This window comes from Daphnia magna, linkage group LG8 (genome assembly GCF_020631705.1).
Source record: "Daphnia magna isolate NIES linkage group LG8, ASM2063170v1.1, whole genome shotgun sequence".
Lineage (NCBI taxonomy): Eukaryota > Metazoa > Arthropoda > Branchiopoda > Diplostraca > Daphniidae > Daphnia > Daphnia magna.
In genome coordinates, this window is record NC_059189.1 from 1779293 (window position 1) to 1805206 (window position 25914).

The following is a 25914-nucleotide window of genomic DNA, read 5'->3' on the forward strand; positions in this document are numbered from 1 at the left end:
AGTAGACGAAGAGGAATAGATCTACGAAAACGAGATTTCCTTTCAGTTTACCCAAGGAAAAAGACAAAGAAAAATGTGTTGAAAGATTTCCGCATCGTTGACGCCCAAATTGAAAGAGAGGCCGAAACACCCGGTGAAGGAGCTCGCGTGCGGTTTACATTTAGATTCGAATTTACGATCGAAAAAAGGAGTAGCTGTTGCAACACAAAACCGACACCCCATTGAACGACACAATATAAGGGCCCTATTTTAGGAACAACAGCAGCAAAAGCAACCAAACAACAATTAAACATTCCAACTCATTGTTGCTCTGTCAAACAGGGATAAGGGGCGTAGCTTTCGATCAAGTCATCAGAGTAAAAGAAATAATTCTACACTACCTGAAAAAAAAAACGTGTTATTTGCATTGTCATTCTACAGTTTGACGCAGCAATTTTCGTCACTGGTTGGTATTCAATGTAAATGGTATTCAATATTTAGTTTGAACTGCCGATTTTTTTTTTCAAAACTGCAAGTTGCTACCGCCAGAACAGATAATGCCATTATTTGAAAAGAGAATATCTAACTTAAGGCTTCATCTCTGTACGTAATCGATGACTGGATCAAAGGCGTACTTTGCTCATTTCATGCGTATGGAATAAATCGACAACAAAAATTCGACCTCAACCAGCTCAAAAGACAAACGGAGCAAGGCGAAACAATTACACGCGACAATGACGACGGGCGCGATGGTCGTTGCCCGGGAGCGGGACGTGAATCAGAAACAATGGCCAAAGTGACACGAATTGTTCCTCAATGTGCCATCCATCTTCAATACATTCTCTTCATAACTCTTTGTAGTTTGGTGGATATTGAACGTCAAGAAGGACTCGCAAGAGAAATCGAGAAAATGAAAAAGACATCGCCGATGCATCACGACTGAACTGGCGTCGCCAAGTCTTTTTCTTTCTCTCTCTTTTTGCATCGCCCTGACAACCGCAGCGAATCGAGTTGAAGAGCGAAAGCGGCAATGCGTCAAACGAACTGACGTTATCTCAAATTCAATACGATTTGAAAAAGTCGACCAAGTCAATCCATCAACAGAGGCGTCGCTACCATAAAAACGTGGAAGAGAAAAGAAAAAAAGGCGACTCAAGAAAAGAAGCAAATGTGTTGCTTTTGTGTCTTTGTCTCGCGACGATAATTAGCTGCCAGAGCGAAATAAAGAAAAAAATAAAAGCAGAGAGATAAAAGAGTGATGACTCACATGCGACGATGACTTTGGCGCGGCGGGACTTGACTTGCCCGAAGGAAGACCAGGCGATGCACTCGCAACCGTATCCATCCAGTCCAAAGTACTCTTCGACATCGTTGCGGCTAATGTCGATTTTGACTTCCAGCTGGCGGATGCCCGTCATGGGATCGACGAACTCGTGTGCCGAGTGGTGCTTCGTCCTCACCGCTTCGCCATTGCAAACGAAATAAAGTTGGAGTGCGTGAGCGGCGCGACAGGAGAGCGTTCCCGCTTTGCTCTTGACCACGTACGCGTCCTCCGGTTCCTCAAGGAAAAGCGGAGCCGTTGAATCCGATCCAGGCCGGCCAGTGGCCAAAGGATCCTCGAGTAACGCTCCACCTATTCCGACATTTCGAAAGTGAATACATGTTCATTAATGAGAAAATAAATGAGAAAATAAATAAAAAAAGAAAGAACAATAAGCAGGACAAGGAATGCAAGACAATCAAGCCATTCATTTTTACTGTAACTGTAGACCAACAGTTGGATAACTTGATTTCAATTGCACGTGTCTGCTGCTCCTATTGTCACCATCGTTCCCAAAAGTCCAGTTATTGCAATGATATTTCGTGAAAAAGAGGCGTTCTAACTAGACATATGGCAAAGGAACAGAGAAAGCAACACAGGTGGGGGGTCTCGTTTTCCTATTTCTTCCCCCAATTTTTTTCCTATTCTCCCACTGTCTGCGCCTCCGTGGGTCCTCCTTCGTGATGCGATGTAAATAAACAAGACAACATTAACGATTTTTAATAAATGCCGATGCTAGAAAGTGTTTTTAGTTGTATGACGACTAACTACACCTAACGAGCTATTCCCACGTATTCGTCTCCTCCTTTCAGTTGCTGCGGTGTGGCGGGTTGACTGAACGGACCACCGCACATTTGCACTAGCTGCTAAGATGCTTATCGGCTATCAGCTTTTCCGTTAACAGAAAAGAGCTTGTTTTATTCTGATAATTCTCATCCTCCGCAGGTCTCAAATGTAAGATCAACACAATTTATTTGTAACAACTCAGTAAAGATGGAAAATCAATAATTTGGCAGTATGGCAGTCTCTGGTATGGCCAATAAGTCGTCATTTTTAATGAAAATTTCTAGAGGGAAAAGAGGGAAAAGAGATAAAAGAAAAGAAAAGAAATACCGTCATCGGTTGCCATGGCAATGGCAGAAACGAGGAAGAGTGGGAACAGGTGGAGCAGACAGGAACGATGCATCATCATTGCGGATGATCCAGCAGTTGCAGCAGTCCCAGTCACTAAAAAAACATAATCAACCTGAAACGGAAAAGAAAAAGTAGATTAAATTATTTAGTCATTCGGTAAAGGGCAATTCAGAGTCAAAAGGCCAACAGGACAGAATATTCTGGGCAAATGCACTGTGTAATAATTCATAAACCCGCAATGGCTGTAACACCAACCGCAGGTCGATCCAGACACGAAAAAGCGTGCTTCATGAATAACTGACTATGCCACAGGCGTCGGTATTAAAGCCATTGCATCACGTTAGTTACAAGAAGGATTTTTTCATATTTCTTTAGCTAACAGAAAATAAGTAACATGGCAGTAGACCACAAGATCCGTTTCCTTCCTCTTCATTTAACATTTTCTTTCTTTTATTTAATGTTTTGACATTGAAAATGACTGAGCATACTAGCCTAATTCCCTTCACCGGCCATTAAAGTGTCCAGTCAACCAAAAATCGTAGTCCATTATAATCCACCTGGTAATAATACACTAAGTTGCAAGGTATGGGGGTTCGTTTTTCTAATGCCCCTTTGCTCTTTCGGTTTTCCTGTTTTTCTTGTTTTTTACGATGGTCAACAGCAGGACGTCAGTCGTTCATAAACACACACACACACGTAGACACACAGGAGTAGAGAATGGTTGTTATCAACTTTATGGTAGATCAACAACAAAAAAAAAAAATAGAAATAAATAAATTGTTTGATTATATACCACTATACTACTCATATAGTGTGTGGATGAAAGCGGTTAGATGGAAGAGTACAATAGCAACGCTAAAGAGAAAACCGCAATGTCTCCCTCCTCCCCTGCCGGTGGCGGTCGTCGTCGGTGAAAACGGGAAGAAAAACCGCCCGCTGAGCTGAGAGCTCACGTTTTTTAAAATTCATATTTCTTTTTTGTTCTTTCAGTGCGTGTCTTTCAGGAAAAGAATTTTTGTTTTCTTCTTCCTTCTCCAACGTTGCCACATCCTATTGTCCCCCTCCTCTGTTGTTCTTTACCCAAAAGGACGAGGCAAAACAAAGTCAAGCCGATAGCCGTCAACAGTGAAACATTTTCTTAGAACACGCATTTGAAACAACAGCGTGAAATGTTACAGCAACCAGTGGGGCTATTCTCGACAACAGTTTTTTCTTTAACGAAAGAAAATTTAACAAAAAACCAAGTTGGATATTTTTAAATGACGCCATAACACATGGAACCTTGACTCAAATTAGAAAAAAAAAAAAAAAAAAAAACGAGCAAGAATATCTATTCAAAGTTGAAAGCCTTCCACATCTAAAAACTGCAAAGGAGTAAAATGAGAAAAGATGGCGGATAAGAACCCGAAATGGGGTGCTGATTATATGCCCCTTCTTTCGGGGCTCTATCTAACAACCTCCCTCAACATCGTCTCCTCCTCTCGAGTGGAGACTCCAAAATGAAATAAGAACGCGCCGAACTGTTTTGCCTTGTAATTTGGCAACCAGCAGTTAAACAAGCCCACTCGGTTCGACTAGATTAAAACCCGAAGAAAAGAATTATTTTTCCCCCCCTCCCTTTTCATCCAAGAGCCGTCCAAAAAGGCAAAAGAGAAGAAAACAAAAAAATAGCCGACGAGGGAACTAGACGACCACAGTTCAGGTAGAGGGGATACTCACGTCCTAATTACTATCTTTTGGGAGCCCTCAAGTCTTTCGTTTAGAAAAGAGAACAAAAAAAGACAGTCATGCAAAGAGCTCTTTAAAAGTTACACTTTCTCAGAATTTCCATCACGAGTTTGGAGAGGATATGGAAGAAGATGAAAACGGAAGTAAAGAAAAAAGAAATGGGAATACTTCGTATCAGTTTCAGTTCCATAATGGCTAAAGAAAAGGGAAGTACATCGGTCGAGTGAAAAATGCCGTGCGACGAGAGACACGTGAGCATCAAAATGATTCCCCTTGAAATTTGGAACTGCTGCTATACGGTGTCGATTAACAAATTACAACGCAACTCGAGTTCATCTGCATCACGTTGCCGGTAAGTGATGCAATGATCCTCCAAAAATAGAAGAGACCGACATCCTGCGTGAACGAAAGGAAATTTTGAAATCATTTTCAACACAAGGTGCATGTGGCAAACGGAGACAGGTGAAAGAAGAACAAAGAAAGATCGTGTTACGCAAAACACAAAGAGAATGAAGAGCGCTTTAAATAACTTTTGTTTTTTAAAATGCCATCCGATAAAAAGGTATTTTTTCTTCACGATCCTTTGCCAGTTCTCACATGGTCTTCCTCTTTTTCAGCGCCAGGTGGAGAATAAATAACATCGTTAACCACATTTGGCTGACCATCAGGCACTTAAAAGGCAAGAACCTGTTACCCAATTAGGTCGATGTTCCAACAAGCCAATTGATCAGACCATAAAAAGTAAATAAAAACGGGATTCACGGTTTAAAAAAAAAACGAAGAAGAAGAAATAAGAAATTCGTTGATGGTGATGACATATTCGCCTCGTAGAATCTCTAGACAGGGGGGAAGGAAGAGCAACAAAAACAACAACAGCCAAAAGAAGATGAAAAAAGATTCTCAAAACACGTTAGATCTTTTGAGGTTAAGACAGCTGATACGGGGAGGGACGAACTCGATAGGCATCTTTTCTTTTGGAGGAGGTAAACCTAAAAGCTCAGGAAGAAAGAAACAAAGCAAAACATGGTTTTGCCAGAATCTTTTTTCCTTTCTTTTACACTAACCGTGTACGGGCATTGAAATCATCCTTCCATCTTCCTCTCTTCGACCCCCCCTCAACATCTTCAACTAACCACCGAATTTTCTTTTAAGAAGGAAAACCTAGGGACCAGTAAATTGTTGTCCTTTTTCTCATTCCATTAGGCTCTTTTTCTTCCTCTATTTGAAGAGCTGATGACACTCATTTTTTTCCTCTCTTTGCCTTCTACTTAGTTTTTTTTCTTGTCCACCCTCCTTTACTACAACGACTACTTGAGAAAATACTGTATGGCTTCAATTCTCTTCTCCCTTTATATATATATATTTTTTTTTTATTAGTTTTGGGGGGCCAACAATGTTTTCTTACATGTCTCTTTAAGTGAAAGGTGATGCCCCTCCTTTGAAGAAGAAAAAAAAATTAAGACAGGGAAAAGTCAGTCGCGACGGCGCGATGTAGGAGCCGCTGGTGGGAACGCAAGACCGATGGGTTGTCGTCAGTTGCACTTAAATGACAATGCCCAAAACGGCAAGAAAAGGAAGGAAGACCAGCACTCGGCGACAGATTGCAAGTGTCTTCTTAAAAAAACAAAAAAAAAAATGCTACTAGGCGACGACACAATTGCGCCCCCTTGGCGCCGATTAATACGCGATTGATTGCTTTCTAATACAATTTGTAAAAAAAAATCACAAAATTAATGAATTAGTTCTACAGGAATTGTCGAAGCGGAAAGTTGAATTGCTCGTGCCGCGAGGCGACGTTGGATATTAACGACGTGGAAGGGAGAACTCTAAACTGCTTATGGCTTTAAGGGCACCAGAACGCGTTCCTCCTTCATCAAACGAACCGCAGCAAGCACCCAAGATGCGAGTATTTCTTTAGTCGTTTTGGGGCTTCTCTTGCTGTTGAATTTTTTCATGTTTCTTGCGTGCAGGTTCTTTTTATTTCCTTTCTGATAGACACCGACTCACACAAAACCATCCCGAGATGGGGACTATAAACCACAGGCCGACTAAAATCCTAAAAAAGAAGAATAACACGAAAAGGCAAAAGCCATTTTGTATTCTGGAGATGAAATTGGTAAAAAAAATAAAATAAAGGACACTAACTACATCTTCCCAAAACACCACAAAGAAGATGGACAAGTATAAGAGGCAAAGCGAAAAAAACTTGATGATTACCATAATCACATGAAGAGCTGTGTGCGATCCAAATTAGTCGAAACATTTTCAACCTTGGTCCCGATATTCAAATTAGCGAACTGTCTAACAAAGGTAGCAAAATTTGAAAACCCATTTTCGTCGATGTTTGGTTTTTTTTACAGTTAACTTTAAAATTTTGTTTCGTAGTTCAAATTACGGCATGCGCTGTCTCCATGGCGGCCGTAACAAAATGTCTGTGCATAAATACATAAACAGGACAACCGATACAGCGTTTTCCTTTTCTAGATAAACGAATGGAACCAATTGCCCTGGCCCCCCTCCCTGTCTTCTTTACTTGCAGCGCTTTATACAACAACAATTTCTTTTTAGAATTTTCCCAGACAGGAAGAAAAAGAAAATCTCTGTCTAGCGAAAGGTCCAGTCGGCAGTAATTAGAGATAATGACGGAGCTCGTTATTTATCCATTCTTTTACAAGTGAAATTGGCCTTTTTATAAAGAATTAATACATTTTTAAAATTGATTCATCGAAAACAATGAAACAATTTTGCAACTCTTTTCTGTGGTCGCTCAGGGGGTCTTTTATCTTTTGGTGGTGGAGAGAAAATTAGCTTCATTCGAACAAACGCTTCCGGAAAACTTTGAAGGGGGAGAGAACTCAACGAGGTTATCGTCAGGTGCTACTTAGCCATGACACACGCAAGTGCATGTTCAAATAATGGACGTGACAAAGAAACCCTACACCTGGTGCATATTCGAATCGTTTCTCAACTGACTCGTTCTGAAATCCAATATTTCTCTGGCCAAAAGGAATACCACAAAATTATGCAAACAAGTGAAGGGTGCCAAAAACAGAATCGATACTAACCTGGAGGATGCAGTACGAAAAGTTTTAATCAATCGACGTGTAAATCCAATTAAGGTGATGGTGTGATAATCCGCTGGGAGAAGAAGCCGGTTTTAATCAACAGGATAAAGTTTAAAAAGAGCCACGGTGTTGCAAAATGGAAAACTGTTGGCGAATTCAAGGTTCCAACATACACTATCGAATATTTTGCTGGGCAAAAGATTGCACAAGTTTTTCGTGTAATTGAGTTTTTTTTTTTTTATTATTATTATTTCTAGTCGATTATGGGACACTTTCAACTTTGGGGCTCAATCAGTTTTTCCAAGAATTAACCAAAAATACACAAGCACAACACGTGCGTCCAAACAGTAGCTTAGTCAGGGGCCAACTGAACCTACAGCGTCGAATAATGGCGCTCGTCTTTGGTCTTTCCCTCCAAAACTTCCTTCCAAACCCTAAGAGCAACGCCTCTAGCGGTGGACTATTGAAATGTGCTCATAGAGGCGGAGCTTGAAGGCTGTCTCTTCCACGAAGCAGGGGGGAAAAGTTCCCGTCGATCGCACAAACAAATGTAAATCCTTTAATGTTTTTTTTTCTAGTCAGACATTGCTGATCTTTTGTTTATTATGGCCAGAAGCTTAAACCGTTTAACGATTAAACGGTGTTGAATACCCGTGAAAGCTTAGCTCATGGTTATCAACAAGTTTAGACGATAGCAGACGATCATCACCACGTCCAAACTTGTCAAATCCAGTTGCTCGAGAGTTATAATGAATCTATCTGCTTAAATGAAATCTCTCTAAACACACTGGTATTCTCTTTTACAACCGTCACATAATTGCCTTAATTGAAGCGATTACTTTAATTATCGATCACTGAATATTATTTGGCACTCTTGGTGCCAGAGAGACTTTGTTGTTTTAAATGTTGTGATGATCGGTAACGCCACCGAGTGATTTACGGGACGATACAACACGTCAGCCCAACTTATTTTCACATTAGTGAATTATTACCAAAATGAAACTTGACGAAAATTGCCTACAACGCCTCTCGTTGGCCTCCCAAAAGACCGAGAAAGAACAACAGCAGCCGTCTGCAGTCAGATCTGATTTATGTTTCACGAACCTGAGATTGGATCGGAAAAGCTCGAAGCCAGAAAGAAAGAAACAAAGAAAGCACAACAACAATATTCATCACAACAGACTTCCCCTTTTTTTTACTTTAGTTTCTTTTTGTTGCTGTGGTCCTAACTTACAAAACTAATTGAAACGAAAAACAAAAAGCAGTTGAGTAAAATACAGTGAAAGAAGTACTCGTTTTGAGCCGCATGCTGAGAAGTCTTTAACGTTATTTTTTATACTATTTAAAGGAAGAAAAGAATCAAGGATGATTGTAAATCAACATTTTTTGGCTGAACAAAAAAAAAAAAAAACAAAACAAAAAAAATACGGAGTTTGGCTTTTATCATCGTTAGGAAGCAACCTATCCAGGTCGTTTTGGAACACCTGCTGCGCCTCTGCCGACCTCCAACGGAATAATAGCTTCTGCCGACTTTATCACATCACAACTGCATTATCTTTCACGTACAGATATATACATGTGTGTAATAAGTTTATTCCGTCTGCTGAACGAAATTTCTCCGAGGGCAACAAGGTGGAATCGAACCATTTGCAAGTAACTTACCATAATCGAAACATCAATGGCAACCATAGCGTGGAGAAAGATACTTGGATCGATTTGCATTCGTAATGATTTTTAACCTTTGTTGTTTTGGATTCTCTTCTCTCTTTTTGTTCAGAGTTTGTTACATCATTAAAGCAGAGGGATTGCATCGTTAAGAAATTTTTGAGAATGAATCGTCACAAGATTTTAAAAAGATCCACGAGAGAGATTCTACAGAGACGAAACGAACGTCATTCCAATCGATTGATATCAGTCGTTATTTGTAATTACAAGATTTTTGGAAAATGTTCGTTTCGTTATCTGATGGTTTCTCAGAAGTACGCGTCTTCTTTGAGCCAATCGCGTTGAAAAGAAGAAACAGTGCCCCAAGAATTCCTGGATTTAAGTTAAGATTTAAAACGTCTGCAAATGGTTAAACGCGTGATTTTTTTAAAAATCCTATCTTCTTTTTATAAATGTTTACATACAGCAATAAGTAAACACACAGATTTATTTTTCTGCATGAACTTCAAATATTGCCTAATTTTCGGTTGTGTATGTATAGAGCGAATGGATTGCTATGTTTGTTTACGAATCAAATTTCTTTTCCCGCGTGTATCGCGTTTCGCACTCCCTCCAATCCCCGCCACACTCCGCGCACAGTGTGATTTTAGGTGAAGGGCGCATTTCTAACGTTAGTGACAATAGATTTAACGTGCATAAACGTTTAATAATTAAATGAAGTCGATCGAATAGACGGGGTAAGTGAGGAGAAGTAATGGCAGCTGGTCGAGTTCGCAAGCGATTCAATTCCGATCTTATCCATTTGGGGGGGGAGGCAGTTGAATCCGTCGTCTTTTTTCAAAAGTAAAGGACAATCCCTTTCTATTTTTCACAACTCTTTTTTCTTTTTCTTGTATGATGGCTCTTTGCCGCTCTCACTATGTACACAGTCAACGAGGACCGAGATCGTTGACTATTCAAGAGGCTTTCTCTAAGCATCCATTGAAATGGATCTACTAAACTGGGTGCCCGCGTCATGCCGTCTTCTTTAAGCATATGCCATGACCGATGCGATAGAATTCTATGTGCCAGACAAGACAATAAGTTGCACTTGAAAATGCTGCCGCAGTTTTTCTATTCTTGCGCGTTGCCTGTGCATAATAAGAGAAATTGTCGACTGAATTCAAGGGAGAATCAAGTGGACCATTTCCTTTCACAATCCTTCACTTCAATTCCGTATTCTATCAGCTGTCGTGGATACGCTTCTCCTTTCTTCAGTGTGTTATGTAACTGCCATTCCAGCAGACGAGAAGCGAAACTTTTAAATCCAAAGTCAATACGCGTGCTGCCACAAGATGAAACCGCAGGAATTGAAAGAAAAAGGCCTTACGAAGCGATTACTTGCGGTGTATCAGAGAAGAAACAAAACTATTGAGCTTAGAGGGCTGGCTTTTTAAAAATCATGTGAAGAAGAATCCAACAACGATATGAACCGGTAGAAAAAATATTCGGATCTTAGTTGACTGTTTTTCATTCCGAAAGTGAAGAACGTCGTAGGAGATGAAGCGTGATAGCAAAAACATCTTGAGAGTGATGAATTTTTATTTGATACCAAGCTTCTAACAATGATCTGATCTGAAAGCTGGACGCATAGACAGTAATCCATGTCTGTCCAACTTAATATTTCAGGTCTTTATAATCCTTCCGGACATGTTGCCTGTAATTTTTTAATGCCACCAAAATCAAGAGGGAAAATTACGACGAATGATTTACGAGAAAAGACTGTCAAGAAAATGAAGTGGCCCATTACAAATTGCAATTTCCTTTTTGAATTTGATATCATCATTTCCTTGGACAACGACAAAAGAACGTTCTATTCATTCCGATAAACAAAGGAGAGTTAGATGGGGCGATCAATCAAATACAAAAGACGGGACAAATTAAGCGCAAGTAGGAAGAGAAGTGGCTCTTTATACATCGGCCGGTGCTTTGCACATCACCGACCGACGTCAATTTTCACATGATGATTAAAAAAAAAAAGCGAGACATCCTTCACCGAGAAGCGGATGATTATCGGAAGTCTGTCGTACTACCGCCGCAATGTCTACATCAATTTACGCTCATACAACTGTTGATAAATGGGCTTTATTTCTAGAAACCAGGCGCAGCATAGAATCGTGGGTTTTATGGGATTCGAATGATTGATTCGTCTACTCGATAAACCCCGTTCAGTCCACTGTAATGTGTTCCATCCCGCAGCGCATTTCTAATCCTGCCGTAGATCCTCTGGTTATGTGTCTCTATCCCAACCTAGCTTTCAATGAGTGTCTAGTTATTGTTTGTGGATCAAAACAAATTACGGAAGCGACAAACAGAACAGCAGCAAAGAAAAGGGAGAGCGTCGGTCAACCATTTTTTCCCACGTTTCTACGATTCTTTTTTTTTACTACATTGACAATAATAACTCGAATGTTAATCCACTGTCCTATTATACAAACCCTCTACTCGTTTGACTCCCCCCTCTCATATTTTCGGCTACCCTCTTCCTTTATTTTGCCTCCCCCTACACACGCGACTTACTTAACAAAATTTTTTTGTCAGCTTATCTATTAAACCAATTATCCTCGTATTCCTCCTACATGTATCGGATCATCAAATTGAGACATAAAGCCCTTTGGCACGTTCAACATCGCGTCCACACGCCTGGCCGCCGTTGAGTACACAAAAGCCGACAAAATTCGTTAAACTTATTCGTATGCACGTCTATGTGCCTCTGTTGCTAACATAGAAATTCAAATCGATTGAGCAAGAAATTTGATCGTCACCAACCAAGGTTTTTTGCTTTTGTTTGATACTTTCGCTTACCCCATCCTTTATTTTTAAGGCCTTTGTCAATTTATGAATCATATGAGTGCCAGTTTAATGAGGACAGGAACTTCCGGCATCCGGTCAATAAGTATGGCTTTTAAAAAAAGGACGCACGCACTTAATATGCAACGCAATGTATGGAAACGGGAAGTGCAAACAATTTGGATAGACAATTTTTGATGAACATAAAAAAATGATTTCAAATTGAATAGGTGGCTGCTATGCGACCGAGCAGATTAAATCAAAACCAGTTGTCTATCGAAATGACAAAACTTGAGGATTAGAATCGAGAACTTGTCTGCAAATGGTTTGCACTGTTGGTTTGCGCAGTTGAAACTTGTTCATTAGCGGAAATAGGTGAGGGATGCCCAAGTTAAGTAGATGGGGGGTTCGCTGTCGGGGCAATTTCAAACGTGAGTGTCATTTGAGCTGCGTGTGGGCTCACTACTGTCATTAGCGCCGCGTCCGCGCAGATAGATAAGGCCCATCCGCATTCTTTTGCCAATTTACAAAGTTGTCCCCAAAACGTTCACAAACATCCCACACGCAGACTAGAAAAACAAACACAACAACTAATCAAGTGACATAGTCGTGCTCACGCCCAAAAAGAGAAAGCAAAGGCTCTTTAGGTTGTTTACGATAACTAACACGACGGACAACAAGAATCGAAATTGTGTCAAACAAAAGTTATTGAAACAAATGCAAAAACGACAACCACGGTGATATGGTTTGTTTTGAATCTGACGAACAATCTCGACAGCATGAAATTTCAATAAATAGGAAACGGATTCACGGCTATAAAAAAGATCCATACACTTCCGTCTGTTTCCGGTCATTTTTCTCTGCCTGGGACAATAGGAAAGGAGAACGTGCACGAGATTGAATATAAAATCCGCACGCTATATTGTTCCCTGTGTTGAACCGTTACTTTCAAATAAAAAGGAGATATGAAAAAGTTTGAAAACGAAAAAATGCGCTAAAATTCTGACGTCACAACAATAAAAAGAGAATTGGTCCGACAATCGGAGACTAGAATTATGGGAAGAGAGCAATATTGTTTGATGCGGAACAGACGGATGTGCAGGATATCTAATCTCATGCTGGCCATCCTCTCGATCCCCTCTTTCTCTCCCCTATGCTTATTCCATTTAAAGATATCCATCGATGGATATCTTTAATGGACGCCACTGTCAATCGGAAGTCTCTGGCCGGAGATGGTATTCCCTACAAAATGTCATAGCGAGATGATATCGTCCCAACTCCCGTCGTTCTCCCTCCCATTGCATAAGTCCCCAACAATTCCATTTCCTGAAAACAAATTTTTCTTTCTTATTTTGTTTTTATGACATACGGAAAATTGTAACTGTATCGGAAAAAAGCTGTAGAATCTAATTATCTTCAATTCAACTCATTTCTTCCCGGTGACATGGTACCCCAACTATTTCAAGAAAGTAACTCAACTGGAAATGATTTGTTTGAATTTGACCCATCCAGTGGTTGATGGTCTGGAACGTACGCTACATAAGAATGGGCTCATGGACGAGGCGGACTGAAACCCTGCATGTTGCGCGCAGGTTCAAATGTTTAACCAGAGAAATTGACACGAAAGGGAAAGAAGTGACACACGAGACAGTCTGATACTCACGACACCGTGCCATCTTTCAACTACTTAAAAATCTTCCTCGTACGGTTTCCCCGTTTTCCTTGTGCCCTTGTTCCATGAAATGCGCCGGCAGGAATTATAACACCGAAGACGACATGTAAAGAGCCGGTGCGCAAGTAAAACGGGGAATACGATCTGCTTTTTTCTCTAGACTCGCGTGCGTACTCGTTTTCTTGCCTCTGTGCGTTCGCCTACGCACTTCTTGATGTTGATCTTTATGTTGCTACTGTGGCTCGGTGGTGGCCAGATGTTGGAATTTTCCTCTCATTTAGGAGCCCCCGAAAAAATAAAAAGGGGGAAAACGTCACACAAGAAATTGCTGTTCAGCCGCTTCTGTTTAGGTCAAATGAAATAGTTTTGAATTTGGTATTTTATTATTTGGAGAGGAGACTTGTAAACTGCTCCTTTATTATAGAGCCATAGAATCTTATCGGTCAACAGAGTCAATGTAAAGCTACTTCCATAAAACAAAAAGTGGCATTCAAAATGAAAAAAAAAGATAATGTTTTACTGCGTATTGCAGTCGAGTGGCAGCAGCGGCAGCGGTACGAACGAAAAGCAGGAAAAGAAAATTCGTGTAGGGAGGGGTACCGGGTGCCATATAACAAGTGCTGCTGACGGATACCAGACCAATTGCTTCTGACGTTGATATGTCCCTCTTTTCTTATTCCTTTTTTTGGGGAGAATTTTCCTTTCTTGGGAAGATTAAAGTTCCAACAGTGGAGCACACGCCGTGTAAATTATCTCTGAATATTTCGGCTACCAGCTGGAAAGAGAACCAAACAGGAGACTAAAATTTGCCCGGCTTCTTTTCCATGTAAGAAGAAACCCGGCGGATTACTCATTTCACGTTCCACGAAAAATTTCAAAAGACGAAGTCTAATAGTCTTTTAATCCCCCACCTGAACGAGACGGCTATGGAAGTAAAGGCCCACCAATAATTATTTGCCAGAGAAACTCAAAAGAGTTGGATAATGAGACGGGAATCGATTCTGTTGCAGCTGGGGATGATGGTGGAAAATCAGCAACCGCAAGTCATTAATACTCCCCGCCCTCATCATCAAACACGAGAAATGATTGATTATCGTCACATCATCCTCTGAAGAAACGGTGATGATCAGATGACACGCGATAAGAAGAGCTTTCCTCCCACGCATCACCAATCCAATCACATTCGTCATTCTTGTTCTTTCATGAAAATGTCTTACCATAAACCAAGTGTTTGAGAACTTGAGTATGGATCTTAACGATATCGCAAAACGCGGTACTACGTTATACAGGGAACTTTGTTAGTTACAAATATTTACTTTGTTCATTGAATAGCTACCGCTACAACGATGTGATGCACAGGTGTGTAACACTGTCCAATGTTTATCGCATTTTTCATGCGTTCCGGTGTCAGAACAAAAGGCAAAAGCTCGTAGAAAACTTGACGACAGTAATAAAACCTATTCGGACGTTGTTTGCAGAGACCCAAATGGACAGAAGCAGCTTAATTATCTAAAACCTGGGTGTAGTGCATGTTTGTTTTTTTAAATATGTACGGTTAAATAAAGCAACAGGCTAGAAAAATCCCGACCGGAATGAAATTCCAAAGAAAAATGAAAACATTTGAGTTGGCGGTCGTAATTGATGGACGATGTGAACATCTGACTAACATTACGCTTGTAGGCAACCAGTTGGTCCGTTTATCCTGTCGGGATATTTTTTTACAAGTTCGCCTTTTTGTTGAGTTGAGATTTTGCAGATGGCCAGTGCAACTATCAGAAAGAAACTACAAGAAAAATGGTGGAAGGCTGTGACTGTTGAAGATCGGGCCGATGGAACTGAAGTGTAACAACTAGTCCCTCGTTTTATGTCAGATGACGTATCTCAGCGTTTGTTCTATGGCAACACTTAAGAACTGAGGCAGCAGAGAGAGAGCACTCTCTTCACATATCTCTTAGCAAGAAAGACCATCCAAAAATAGAACCTTCCGATGTGATATTCTACCTCAGTGTGGGGCTGTCTGTCGTTCGGAAGACAAGAAACACGAAAAGGAAGACAACAAATGGGAAGATGAATTTAGGATTAGCGCATTTATAGAGTCAAACAGAAAACAAAGAACTGTTAGGGGTTTTAAGAAATGTGGCGAGACCAGCAACTTCTAAATGTGGTTTTTCAAACTCGGCCTCTATTTTTCGGTTTATCAGGGAAAATCAGACTAAGGTCGTGACAGAGCGGAACGCAACGAACCATTTCTTTTCTAGATTCTTTGGTCTGCCTCCCATTTGCCTCTCTCGTCTGATTCTGATATATTTGATTTGAATAAGAAACGTTGTTTATACAGACAAGGAGCTACGTAATGGACACAACGAGACCCCCTCCCCGTCTCCTCTCGTTGCACGTACACATAGAAGGGAAAGGAAGGCGAAGGAAACCGAAATTATTATTCATTTATGCAGTTCGTTTGTGGTGATGGTGGTGGCCAACAGAGAAAAGAAAGAGATCGATGCGCTTTTTTCGGGGGGATTTCACGTAGGAATAGAAAGAGAGACGATGCACTTTCCTGTCCAAGTTTTTCTACTGAAAGCTGAATTTGTCTCCCGACTTGCGTGCACTGACATTTCCGGGACCTTATGGGGGTAGGGGGTTGTTTCTTGCCCCAATGTTTCACCCTACTCACCCCCCTCGATTGACGTGAATGAAAAGCTTGGTGGATCGTCTTCCTGCCTGCCATTCAGTTCCCTTTCTTTTTGGAGTGAACTGGAGTGAACGAGACGAGATATCACAACACGCAGAAGGAGAGGAACATCACTCAGTTGACTTACGTCTTCATCCGGCTGTCTCCCTTTTTGTTAATGTAAACAACTGTGGTTGTCCCCTCGAAAGTGGCTTAGATCTGCATAACACAACATTCAATAATTGGCGTTGAATCTTCTTTTTACTTATTTGAAAAAAGCTAGTCATTTTTCCCATTAATTCGGGAGGAAAGAAATAGAAACTGAACTCTGTTGATAAAATATCGCGCATTCCTCACAAAATTCTTGCGCAAAAAGAAATAAAACGAAAAAAAGAAAAAAATTTCTTCAAAATGAAAAGTTTAAATTTCAACGTAGATAAAAGAAAACGTCAGTTGACTGTCACCAGATCCTCAAAGAATCTGGACAATGTCGTCTATTGGCTCTAGCGTGTGCTTCCATGCGACGCTCCAATCGACTCGATTTCACAAAAAGGGAAGAAACTCGAAATGCAAAAGGAAATGACGGTGTCGTCATCCGACGTCTTTGTCATCCGACGTGCATCGAATTCCAATCCATCGAACCCCAATTGTATCGCTGGATTGAATTTCTTGTTCCGCGGTGCCAACTGTCCAATGCAGGCCCCGTTACACTCTGCAAATTCTACGCAGACCGATTCGGTTGAACTCGATGTTGAAAGACCACGAGAATAAAAAGTTCAAAGTATCGACTAAAAATATTGACAAACTACTATCAAACTACTAAAACGGAAAAATATTGAAACTTTATGGGAGACTGAAACGGTAACTTGATTTCAAGTAAAGGACATGCCAAACATTTAATGAAGGAGAAAAGATAGAAAAAGGAAATATGTCAGAGGTGACAGACACAATCGCTTGCTGATGAGTTTTAACGCCTCAACTTTTTCATCATTGCTCCTGTCTCTTCGTGAACAATCGCGTACTTCTCCAGTTTCCTTCCCACTGTTTATAGGGTAAAAAAAAGAAACTCACCCCAATAAGAAATCAAATCGCGTGACTCTGGGAGAAATCTATCTGTTTTGATGCGACCGATATTCTTTTATTTCCCATTTCCCTATTCGTATTCCCACGCCGAATTCACTAGACATCGACATCATATTTCCCTTTATTTTGCCCCTTTTCTAAACTGGTCCAAGTGTTTGTGCGCGCGATGCGGTTTTTTTTCCAGCAGTGACCGACAAAAGGCCATTCCCTATTCAATTCAGTTTCCCCCCCTCTCTGAACAGAAAAGAAAAGAAAATGTATATACCCTCATGTCTTGTTTCGAGGGCTGTGCGCGCGCACAAACACACAAACGCAGTTTAGTTTTTTCTCTCAAAAAAAGTTGACGAGGGTGCCCGCATTTTCCCTCTCGTTTCCTCGGCTGCCACTAACGCATCCATATCTTCCTTCCTTCATTCAAAGGGGAAAAAAGGAAAAAATTATAGACATGAAAAGACTATTGAAAAGAGTCCCTTTTCTTCTGCACCCAGCGACTAACAGAAGTAAAAGGAGAAAGACTTGAGGAGCGGAGAGGGGGATAGATCGTCTACGAAAATAGACAGAGGACATACGATACCAATAACATGCGGAGAAGACGAATATAATCTCTCCTTCCTCCTCTTCGAGTTCCTTTGTAATCTCAATGGCCTGGCCCATCACATACGAAGATATCGCGCAATAAAGTTATTGACGCGTCATTGCTCCATTATAGTTTTCAATCAAATGCAATGATGTAACGGATAATAGGCAAAGAACACAACAAATGCACAAAAAAGAAAGAAATGAAGTGCACGCACAGTTCATTTAAAAAGTTCTAGCTCTGCAGTCGACAGACGTGGAACGAACTAAATTTCGAATAACGACGAATCATCCGACCGCCGCCATTGCTGCCGTCCTTCCAATTATCTCTGATTTATTTGCATTCCGCAGTGGAAATCTCCTTGACTTGACTGTAACAAGCTCTCAAACCATACAGACATAGTCGCACGCATTCTCCACAAAATCTCACGAAAATTGTGCTGGTCTCGGTTAAAAATTGTAAACTCCAACGTCCTACAAGGAAACCCTTCGATGACGAATGGACACGCCGAGCATTTGACATTTCACAGTCAATCAGTCAAAACGGATTAATGATGTTTTAAATGAGGACTAGACGAATCTATCGAGAGATAGATGGCTACCACCGAGCAGCGCACCTGTGAGAAAAGGGCGCCCTGATTTATATTCACGCAACTGTCAGTTTGAAACCCTCAAAATAGAGTCGCCCAAACGAAGGCAAAGGCGCCGCCACCCTCTAAGGAAAAGGCGAAAGGAGAAAATAAAAGCTCCGTCAGATGAAAGACTTGGTCATTTTTCACGAAACGTAAAAAAAAGGGGGGAAAATTGAGCATAAAAATAAACAAGTCCACAAGAGGGAAATATCGGATCCAGGTCAACGATCTGTACAGTAAAGATAATGGGCCTATCTTTTTTTATGACATGTACGTTGCACGCGGGACATGGGCATCCCGTACAACAAGAAATCGATTGAATTGCTTTTGCTGCTGCACCCCAATAATCTTTGGATCCCCTGGTGTGCCTTCAACATCGTCAATTTTTTTGTTAGATGGGACGGGCTGCTGGGCCAAACTTCAACAGCACTAACAATACATTACGCAATAGAATACCAGCAGCCGTAGAAAGAGGAATAGAAAAAGCCTAAGCCGAGAATCGATTCGTCAAGAAACATTTCAGCAGCTCTGCATGGATAAGGAAAGAGATCAAATAACGAATACAGAACAGTCGTCATTTCAATATGTCTATCAGGTACTTCGTTTCTGTTACGCCGAATCCATCTTTCTTGTTGCAGTTTGATATAATCCTCCCCATTTCCTGAATATCGTGCTGAACACCCCTCTTTCTCGTGCAGCACAAAAGAATGTTCATTTACAATCCAAATGTTTATGTTTTCTCTACCCTATTTTGGATTTTCCTATTTGTTTCCTTTGGTATTCAAGGGCAATCGACGAACAGTTTAAATAAGCAAAGTTCGCTTCACAACATGTACGAACATTCACTACACATCACTAGAATGGATTCCCGTTTTGTTTCGTTATTTGATTTCCTTGCCTTCAGACAATTCAAAAAATAAATTATGCAATGACCAGAAACCCATTCGACCTTTTAGCTGCAGTTACATTAAGAAGCGCAAGCCTTCAAGCCCAGTTCATTTTCCCAGCAAAATTCAAACGAAAATGAAGAAGAGAAAGCAAATTGAACCCTCTTTACATGTAAACAAAATGTTAACCGGCCAAGTTAAGTACCTAACGAGCCCAACTTTCTTGCCTTGTTGTTCCCAATTTGAACGATCAGTCAATTGGCCTGAAAAGAAGCTACTCAATTTACGCTGATTGCCTGTTTTGCGTAGTGGGACGCACTATATTTAGTTTCGAATTTGACACAAACAAAGAAACTCCAAGAGCCTAAGGTCCTGCCAAATTATTAAATACACCGTTTTATTCTAGTTTTTTGGGTGTGAAAAATTAACCTTACACAGAATGCTTCTCGAGTTAATTTTCCAATCCAGTTGACCGTATAAGGTACCCCCAATTCATTACGCAACATTCGTATTCACAGATCTATAATTGGTTTGCTCTCACGACACGGAGAATATAAACTACACTGTCTCTCAAGGCAGTATGTGACTATTCTCGGTCTTGAAATTTAAAGAAAACAAAAATTCTTCCTTTGTTTCTTAAGGAGAACGGAGCGGGCCATTTAAGTCGATGTTAAAACAAATACCAAAATGACTGTGTCTACCCCCCTTTTCGTGTTTTCTTTTGTCTTCCTTTCTTTTTGTCTTACGTACCGCTCGTTTTTGTTGTGTTTGCGTAGAAACAAGCCCGTCAGCAGGGGGTCTCTTTCGTTCGTTTCCCAGGACCCGTGAAAGGGCAGCGCTGCTGCTGGATGAATCCGCACATTAAGTTATTTCCCCAACCCTTGTTGTTTCGTCCGCACAGACCGTAATCCATCATCATCGACTTAATCAATTCTTTAGAAATTTCAGCATCGTCATTTTGAGAAGCAGAGGGTTGAAAAATCATGTCTCGAATTCAAATCAGGTGGTTAATCAAAAGGGCGCTTCCAAATTCAAATGTAAAAGATCGACAAGTTGATTTTAAACATTGAAACGATAGGATTCGATATGTTTCTCGATTTCTCCTGTTCGTTATATTTAAAACGATTCAAGTTGATCTTGGATAGTAACAAGGGATCTAAGTTTAATTATGTGTGTCAAACGGATGAATAAGCCGAAAATTTTACGTTTCATCCCTCATCTATTCGATGAAATTTCTTTTTCAACTAGTTCGAAACACGGAAAGAAAACGGGGAGCTGGAACAGGCAATCCATCGATCAATCAGCGGCTTTAAAAAAAAAAGTCGAAGGGGAAGAAGAAAAAAAGGAAAGTGCGATGAGGAACTGCTAAGCTCGGTGGAGAAATGAACGAGGGGACCCCCGCGATGAAAGGGTCCAGCAGACTGGAACAAACCTTTGACCTCATTCAAGAAAGAGACATTTCAATAAACAGCGACCTGATCCTGATTTCTCATGTTAACTCGACTGCCAATTTGACGGATGTGTGACAGCACATGTTTCATTTTATCTGACGTCTAATTCAAAGGAATTTTAATGTAAGACGACGCAACGTTTTGCAACTAGTTGAGGAAAATGGGAAGGAAAAAAGGGGGGGGGCGTCGCTGGATGGTAGCGATTAGCAAAAGTAGCAAAAACAAGGAATTGTATGGGACGACCAACGTAACGTGGAAAATGACGAGAGATGGAAACTAGTTTTTGAATGCTAAACAAGTGAAATTTGAACTGCTTCGAGTGTTTCGTAGCCAGCACTTGAAAATGTCAGTTCGAGAGGGACGAAAAAGAGCGGTAAATAAGGAATTCTTTAAACTTAGGAAAGGAAAAAAGAATTTAAAAAAATGGAAACATACACCGGCAACCCCATTTTTGGTGGCGTTTTTCGTGTGGTAGACTGCGTGGCTCTTCATTTGCATGCCACATCTCCGATGTCGTACTCGATTTCCCCACCAGACTCGCAAACTGCGACAACAACAAATGTGACTGTGCGTAACGAAAATCTCTCTCTTTGATGAAGCAAGATTTTGCTGAATAAGAAACGGGGAAAAAAAAAGAAATAAACTTTTCCCCAAATGACATACAAAAATTTATTGAGCCGACCCCTCATTGCGGAACGAAAGGAATTCGTGGAAAGGGTATTTTGTGGTCGTTAAAACATTTGATGGCATCTATAGAAATTATTTTGAAATTGTGGAGGAAATAACAGCGATGACAACCTGTGATTCGCCCGAGATGCTGAATTTAAAAGGCTGATTCAGCATCTCTTTTCTACGATGGTCTATCGTCATCCGCTCTTTGGCGTCTAACCAACTCCTATTAACTTGTGTCCAGCAGTACACAGAAGGAAACTACAGCGTCATAGCATTGCATTTCTTGCATCAAAAGACAAAATGAATACAAATAACTTAATCCATTTTGCATTTCCATCTGCGAGCGATTGTGGGACTTGAGATCAGTTTCTTGTACACGCAAGTGGCATAACATTCCAGTGAAAGATCACCTGACTAGAGGCAATTTATAGCGTTTTACAGCCGTCTTCCAGCTGGCAATCGATTGCGCAAGTGTCGGGTACTTTAGTGTTTATCTTTGCTTCAGGGTGAAAGAAGTATTATCATCGAAATGAAACATTAGTTTTCTTTCTCCCATCCGCGTCTGCGTTTTGCGTCTTCCGGACAAAAGAACCGGAAAACATTCGAAAATTTATTTCGTATCATTTGTCTACGACGGCAAATGAAGCGACAATGACGACCCGTCGCGACGTCTTACAATTGTTGCGGCAAACTGCCCGAGTCGACAGAAGAACAACAAGAAAAGCAAATGGGCATGCAAGAATGGGATGGTGACGTTGATCCATGACTTCAATTACGATACGCGTCGAGTTTGATCGACTGATCGATAGGCAACCGGGAAAAAAAACCAAGAAAATGCGATGGCATTGTGAAACAGCTGCTGAAGACCCAAGGGCCCGCATTCAAAAATAGAATAAGAAAGTGGGCGCAAGAGGAATCAAAAATAAATACATAATGAGGAATAAGCACAAAGGAGGAGAAACGAGAGAAACTCAAGAAAGCAACATTTATCTTTGTGTTGAACAAGAGGATACGTTGCATGTAGAAATTGTAAGCAGTCCCTTCACCGATATTTAACTACTTCTTTTTCTAGTGGCTATACGAGTGGCTATTGCAGGAAAACGTGAAACGCCTAGGCCAAAGTCAAGTCAGACCCCGTGACCGGGATCCAAACTGATACGTGAGTTGAGTTAACGACTTGTTTCCCTGTGAGACAAGAATTTTCGTACAAAAAAAACATCAAGGTTTGATGTAATTGGTAAGCGGCTACGTGATCGATTTCGTTCCACATAATGACGCCTATAAGCTCGAGCATATCCAAAGCGGAATAATCGCGATTTTCGTTTAAGGACCGTGCAATCGTCGTGTAAATGTATCCAGAAATGACATTTCACACCGCCCACCATTCGCCTGTTGAACTTGTGCCAAACGTTTCGAATATTCAAATGTCCGTTTGCAACTTAACTTGAAGTCACGTTGATGGTTTCGACTACAGCGGAGATAGAATATAAAAGTAAAGGCCGCGGGATACGATTATTTGTCACGAACTAGTAACCGAGAAGGGTCGAGGGGGTCTCTCATCTTCTCTCAATGCCCCCACACGGGAAGGGTAGAATGAAGAAGAAAAACCAGCAGGTTCATTAACATTCCGGTTCTCTTGCTCTCCTCCCTCCAACGTGTCTACCCCCCTAACCCACTAAAGATAACGCGGGCTACGTGTTGGTGGTTGAGGGTTTTCATTCCTTTCGGTGGGGATGGAAAAACCCTGCAAGTCTATGATTTGGTTGAAAACATTTTTCATTTTCTTTGAAAGATTAAAATAAAATAAAAAAATCGTGGTAGACGCCCTGGCGCCATCTGCAGGGGGGTGGAGTATGGCGGTTCCATTCAAAATCTAACAGACCTGATTATGCGTTTCTAGAGAAAGAATGGAACGAAATCTTCTTGGATACTCGTGGCTGGAAACACATGGACTGGGTTGAGGCGAGGAAAATAGTGAAACGTAACCCGATCTTTTGATTTGCCCCTTTGACCCACCGTCGTTTCGCCCTGAAAAGATGCGGGGGTGCACTGTGTGTCTTGTTGTGTTGTTGTTTAAACACGCAAGTTATTGAAGAAATAAATACACACACAAGTTTGGATAACTATTCAAAACATCTGGCGCGATTGTGCCGAAGGAAAGAGGATCTGTTGCCGACCACGTTGCCTGTAGCCCTCGAACGAAAAAGAAAAAAATTCGGTCCTGTTTTCCACCCTCTAGAAATCAGGTCGTTGACTGAAATCACGATGCAAACGTGTTCATTTTACGTCGTCATTGTCGGTCGATTAAAAAATCCCAATGGCATCAGAGGTGAAGCCGATTGCTACCCAATCGTCGATGAAAAGAGCGGCAATGTTTGATTAGTCGATACTCACGACCCAATTTCATCCGCGTCATCATAGATGAGTTTGATGGGAAAAAGTTGGTGGTCCGTTATGTTCAAAAACTCATCCCTTGATTTTCTTGTAGTTTAGTCCGCATTTCCTTTTCATCTTGTTACGGCTCATTTCTATTTAATCATTGAAATTACAGATAAACACAAAGTGCAACTTGAGTAAAAAAGAAAGAAAAGAGACTTGATTAAAACTACTTTCTTCATCTGATGCGATTTGCCTTTTCAGATTTTTTTAATTTGAAAAAAGCAACAAAAAAGTCAATCCTATTCCTTTATTCTTTGTGCATCTGATTGTCTTTTTCCTAACACAAATCTCCGACTGATTGACTGATTTCCATCTATTTGCATTGGTAATGAACAAACAGACCTCCAATGCAGTTGAGGTTGCACGCAACACTCAGAGGTACGTTTGCTGGTTTAAAAACAAAACAAAACAACTGAATATCTAGAAATATTTTTTTATTTAAAAAGAAGAAAACAAAAAATCAAATGGTGGCTGAAGGAATTACATGTGGAATTGAATTGAATAATCATTCAAATAAGCCTGGAACAAAACAAGAAAACGAAAACAACTTTTGTGGTTGTTTGTTGTGATCGTCTCTGTTTACACGTTCAGTTTGGGTTGTTGGGTTTGTTCTGTTTGTTTATCGCCACAACTGAAGACGAGAAACGACGACAACTTCAACATAAACGCCAAAAAGATGTTACACAACAAGTGAGAAAATGTTTGTTCTCTTTGGTTTTTTATCTTTCTGAAGGGGACGCCCAAACCAACAAACCGCCCACCGAGTCAATCAGCATTCAATCACTTGCCATCTACTTTTCTTTTATCACAAAAACAGCTCAGACTGGACATTTTTCCGTTTTTCGATAGGTAAAAACAAACAGAAGAAAGTGAAAACAAATCTGTTCTCTTCTGGAATGCAAGTTTGACGTATCCACCTGAGCCATCTTTGCTTTCATTTGCATATGCAAATAGCGAGTTGCATGAATATTGGCTGCTGGTGGTAGCGATAAACTGTAAGGTTATCTGCTCTTTGTTCCCCATCGTGAAAATAAAAAAAGATGGATCCGACAACACGGGTCCAACTCCTTTTCCTAGTTGTATTGAATTTGAACTTTAAACGGAGGGGTGATGATGTATTCACGCCTCCCTTCCTCGCGTTGAAAGACGACAAGAAATCTTTTTTTTTTTTTCCAGTCATGTGCATTTAGGTGACGCAAAACTACAAGAAAAAAGCAGCCGGCCTGTCATTAAAAATCCATTTCGGAAGATTTTGGGGAAAAGTAACAACAAAAGTCGACAATTTCTGTGGACTTTTGTTTCGACGACGAAAGAAAATTCTTTTCATTTTTTGAAAAACTCCCCCACTCAGAAAAGATGACGATAAACGTCGCCGTAAACATTTTCTCCGTTTGTCTGCCCGCCCGTCTGCGCAAGGAGGAGAAAATCGCCGGGCAGGGCAAACTGTCTGGCATGTGGCATCGAGGTGATTTCCAGCGCTCACAGTCAAGAAACAATCAAAATGAGAAAACTGAAAACAAAAGAAAGACGAAATACTTTGGTCGTTGACGGTGGGCGTCGCAACCCCCTGGCCCATGTAATTTAGCGTCGTTAAACTTGACGAGAAAAAGAAGAACATTTTTCTAAAAGCAAGAGCTAAACTGCACCAAAGCTTTCGGTAAAACATGCCTATGACCACCAAACAACAGACTATGGACTATGGACGAAAACTTGCGCGATTTAGTATTTTTTTCCAATTCGTCCCAAATCTTCATTTTCTGTCGTCAGCTGGGTTTCATTGGAAGTTGTTTGACCTCCTCCTCTTACTTATTGTTTGCCCGTCTCCTCCTACCCTTTCACTATTCTTGTATTGTCGATTTTTAGAGCTGGGGGGGATTTTCAAATCTGAAATTTTTAATCATTTCTCGAGGAGCGATTATTCATTTCAACATCGCTGCATCAATAGACCCCCACCCCATTTTTGTTTGCTTTCCTCTTATTATTTCGCTTTCTCTTTTACAATGACCTGCTGTCGCCGAATTTGAAACCAACAATCGTCCACTGGCAAACACATTACACCAAAGGCACGCCCTTCCCTCATTTGCGTCTTTATTCCCTTTTATTATCCTCA

At 40.8% G+C, this 25914-nt stretch overlaps 1 protein-coding gene and 1 long non-coding RNA gene across 6 annotated transcripts in view; one reads left to right on the plus strand and one right to left on the minus strand.

Moving 5' to 3' along the window:
* The window catches only part of LOC116935047 (netrin receptor UNC5C), a 57269-nt gene that overhangs the window by 21584 nt on the left and 9771 nt on the right, over positions 1 to 25914 (minus strand). For 4 of the 5 annotated variants that reach the window (XM_045177841.1, XM_045177838.1, XM_045177839.1 and 1 more), the window contains exons 3-4: positions 2414 to 2546; positions 1247 to 1612 (exon numbers count right to left, since the gene is read on the minus strand). In XM_045177841.1, the coding sequence (XP_045033776.1) occupies positions 1247 to 1612; positions 2414 to 2546 (499 nt within the window). Of the gene's footprint in view, positions 1 to 1246; positions 1613 to 2413; positions 2547 to 7227; positions 7614 to 25914 lie in introns of those variants that run through there. The other variant, XM_045177842.1, reaches the window with a different exon arrangement.
* On the plus strand, positions 7723 to 8531 carry LOC116929240. Its single transcript, XR_004397720.2, has 2 exons — positions 7723 to 7777; positions 7841 to 8531. It is a non-coding gene; the product is annotated as an uncharacterized LOC116929240 (long non-coding RNA).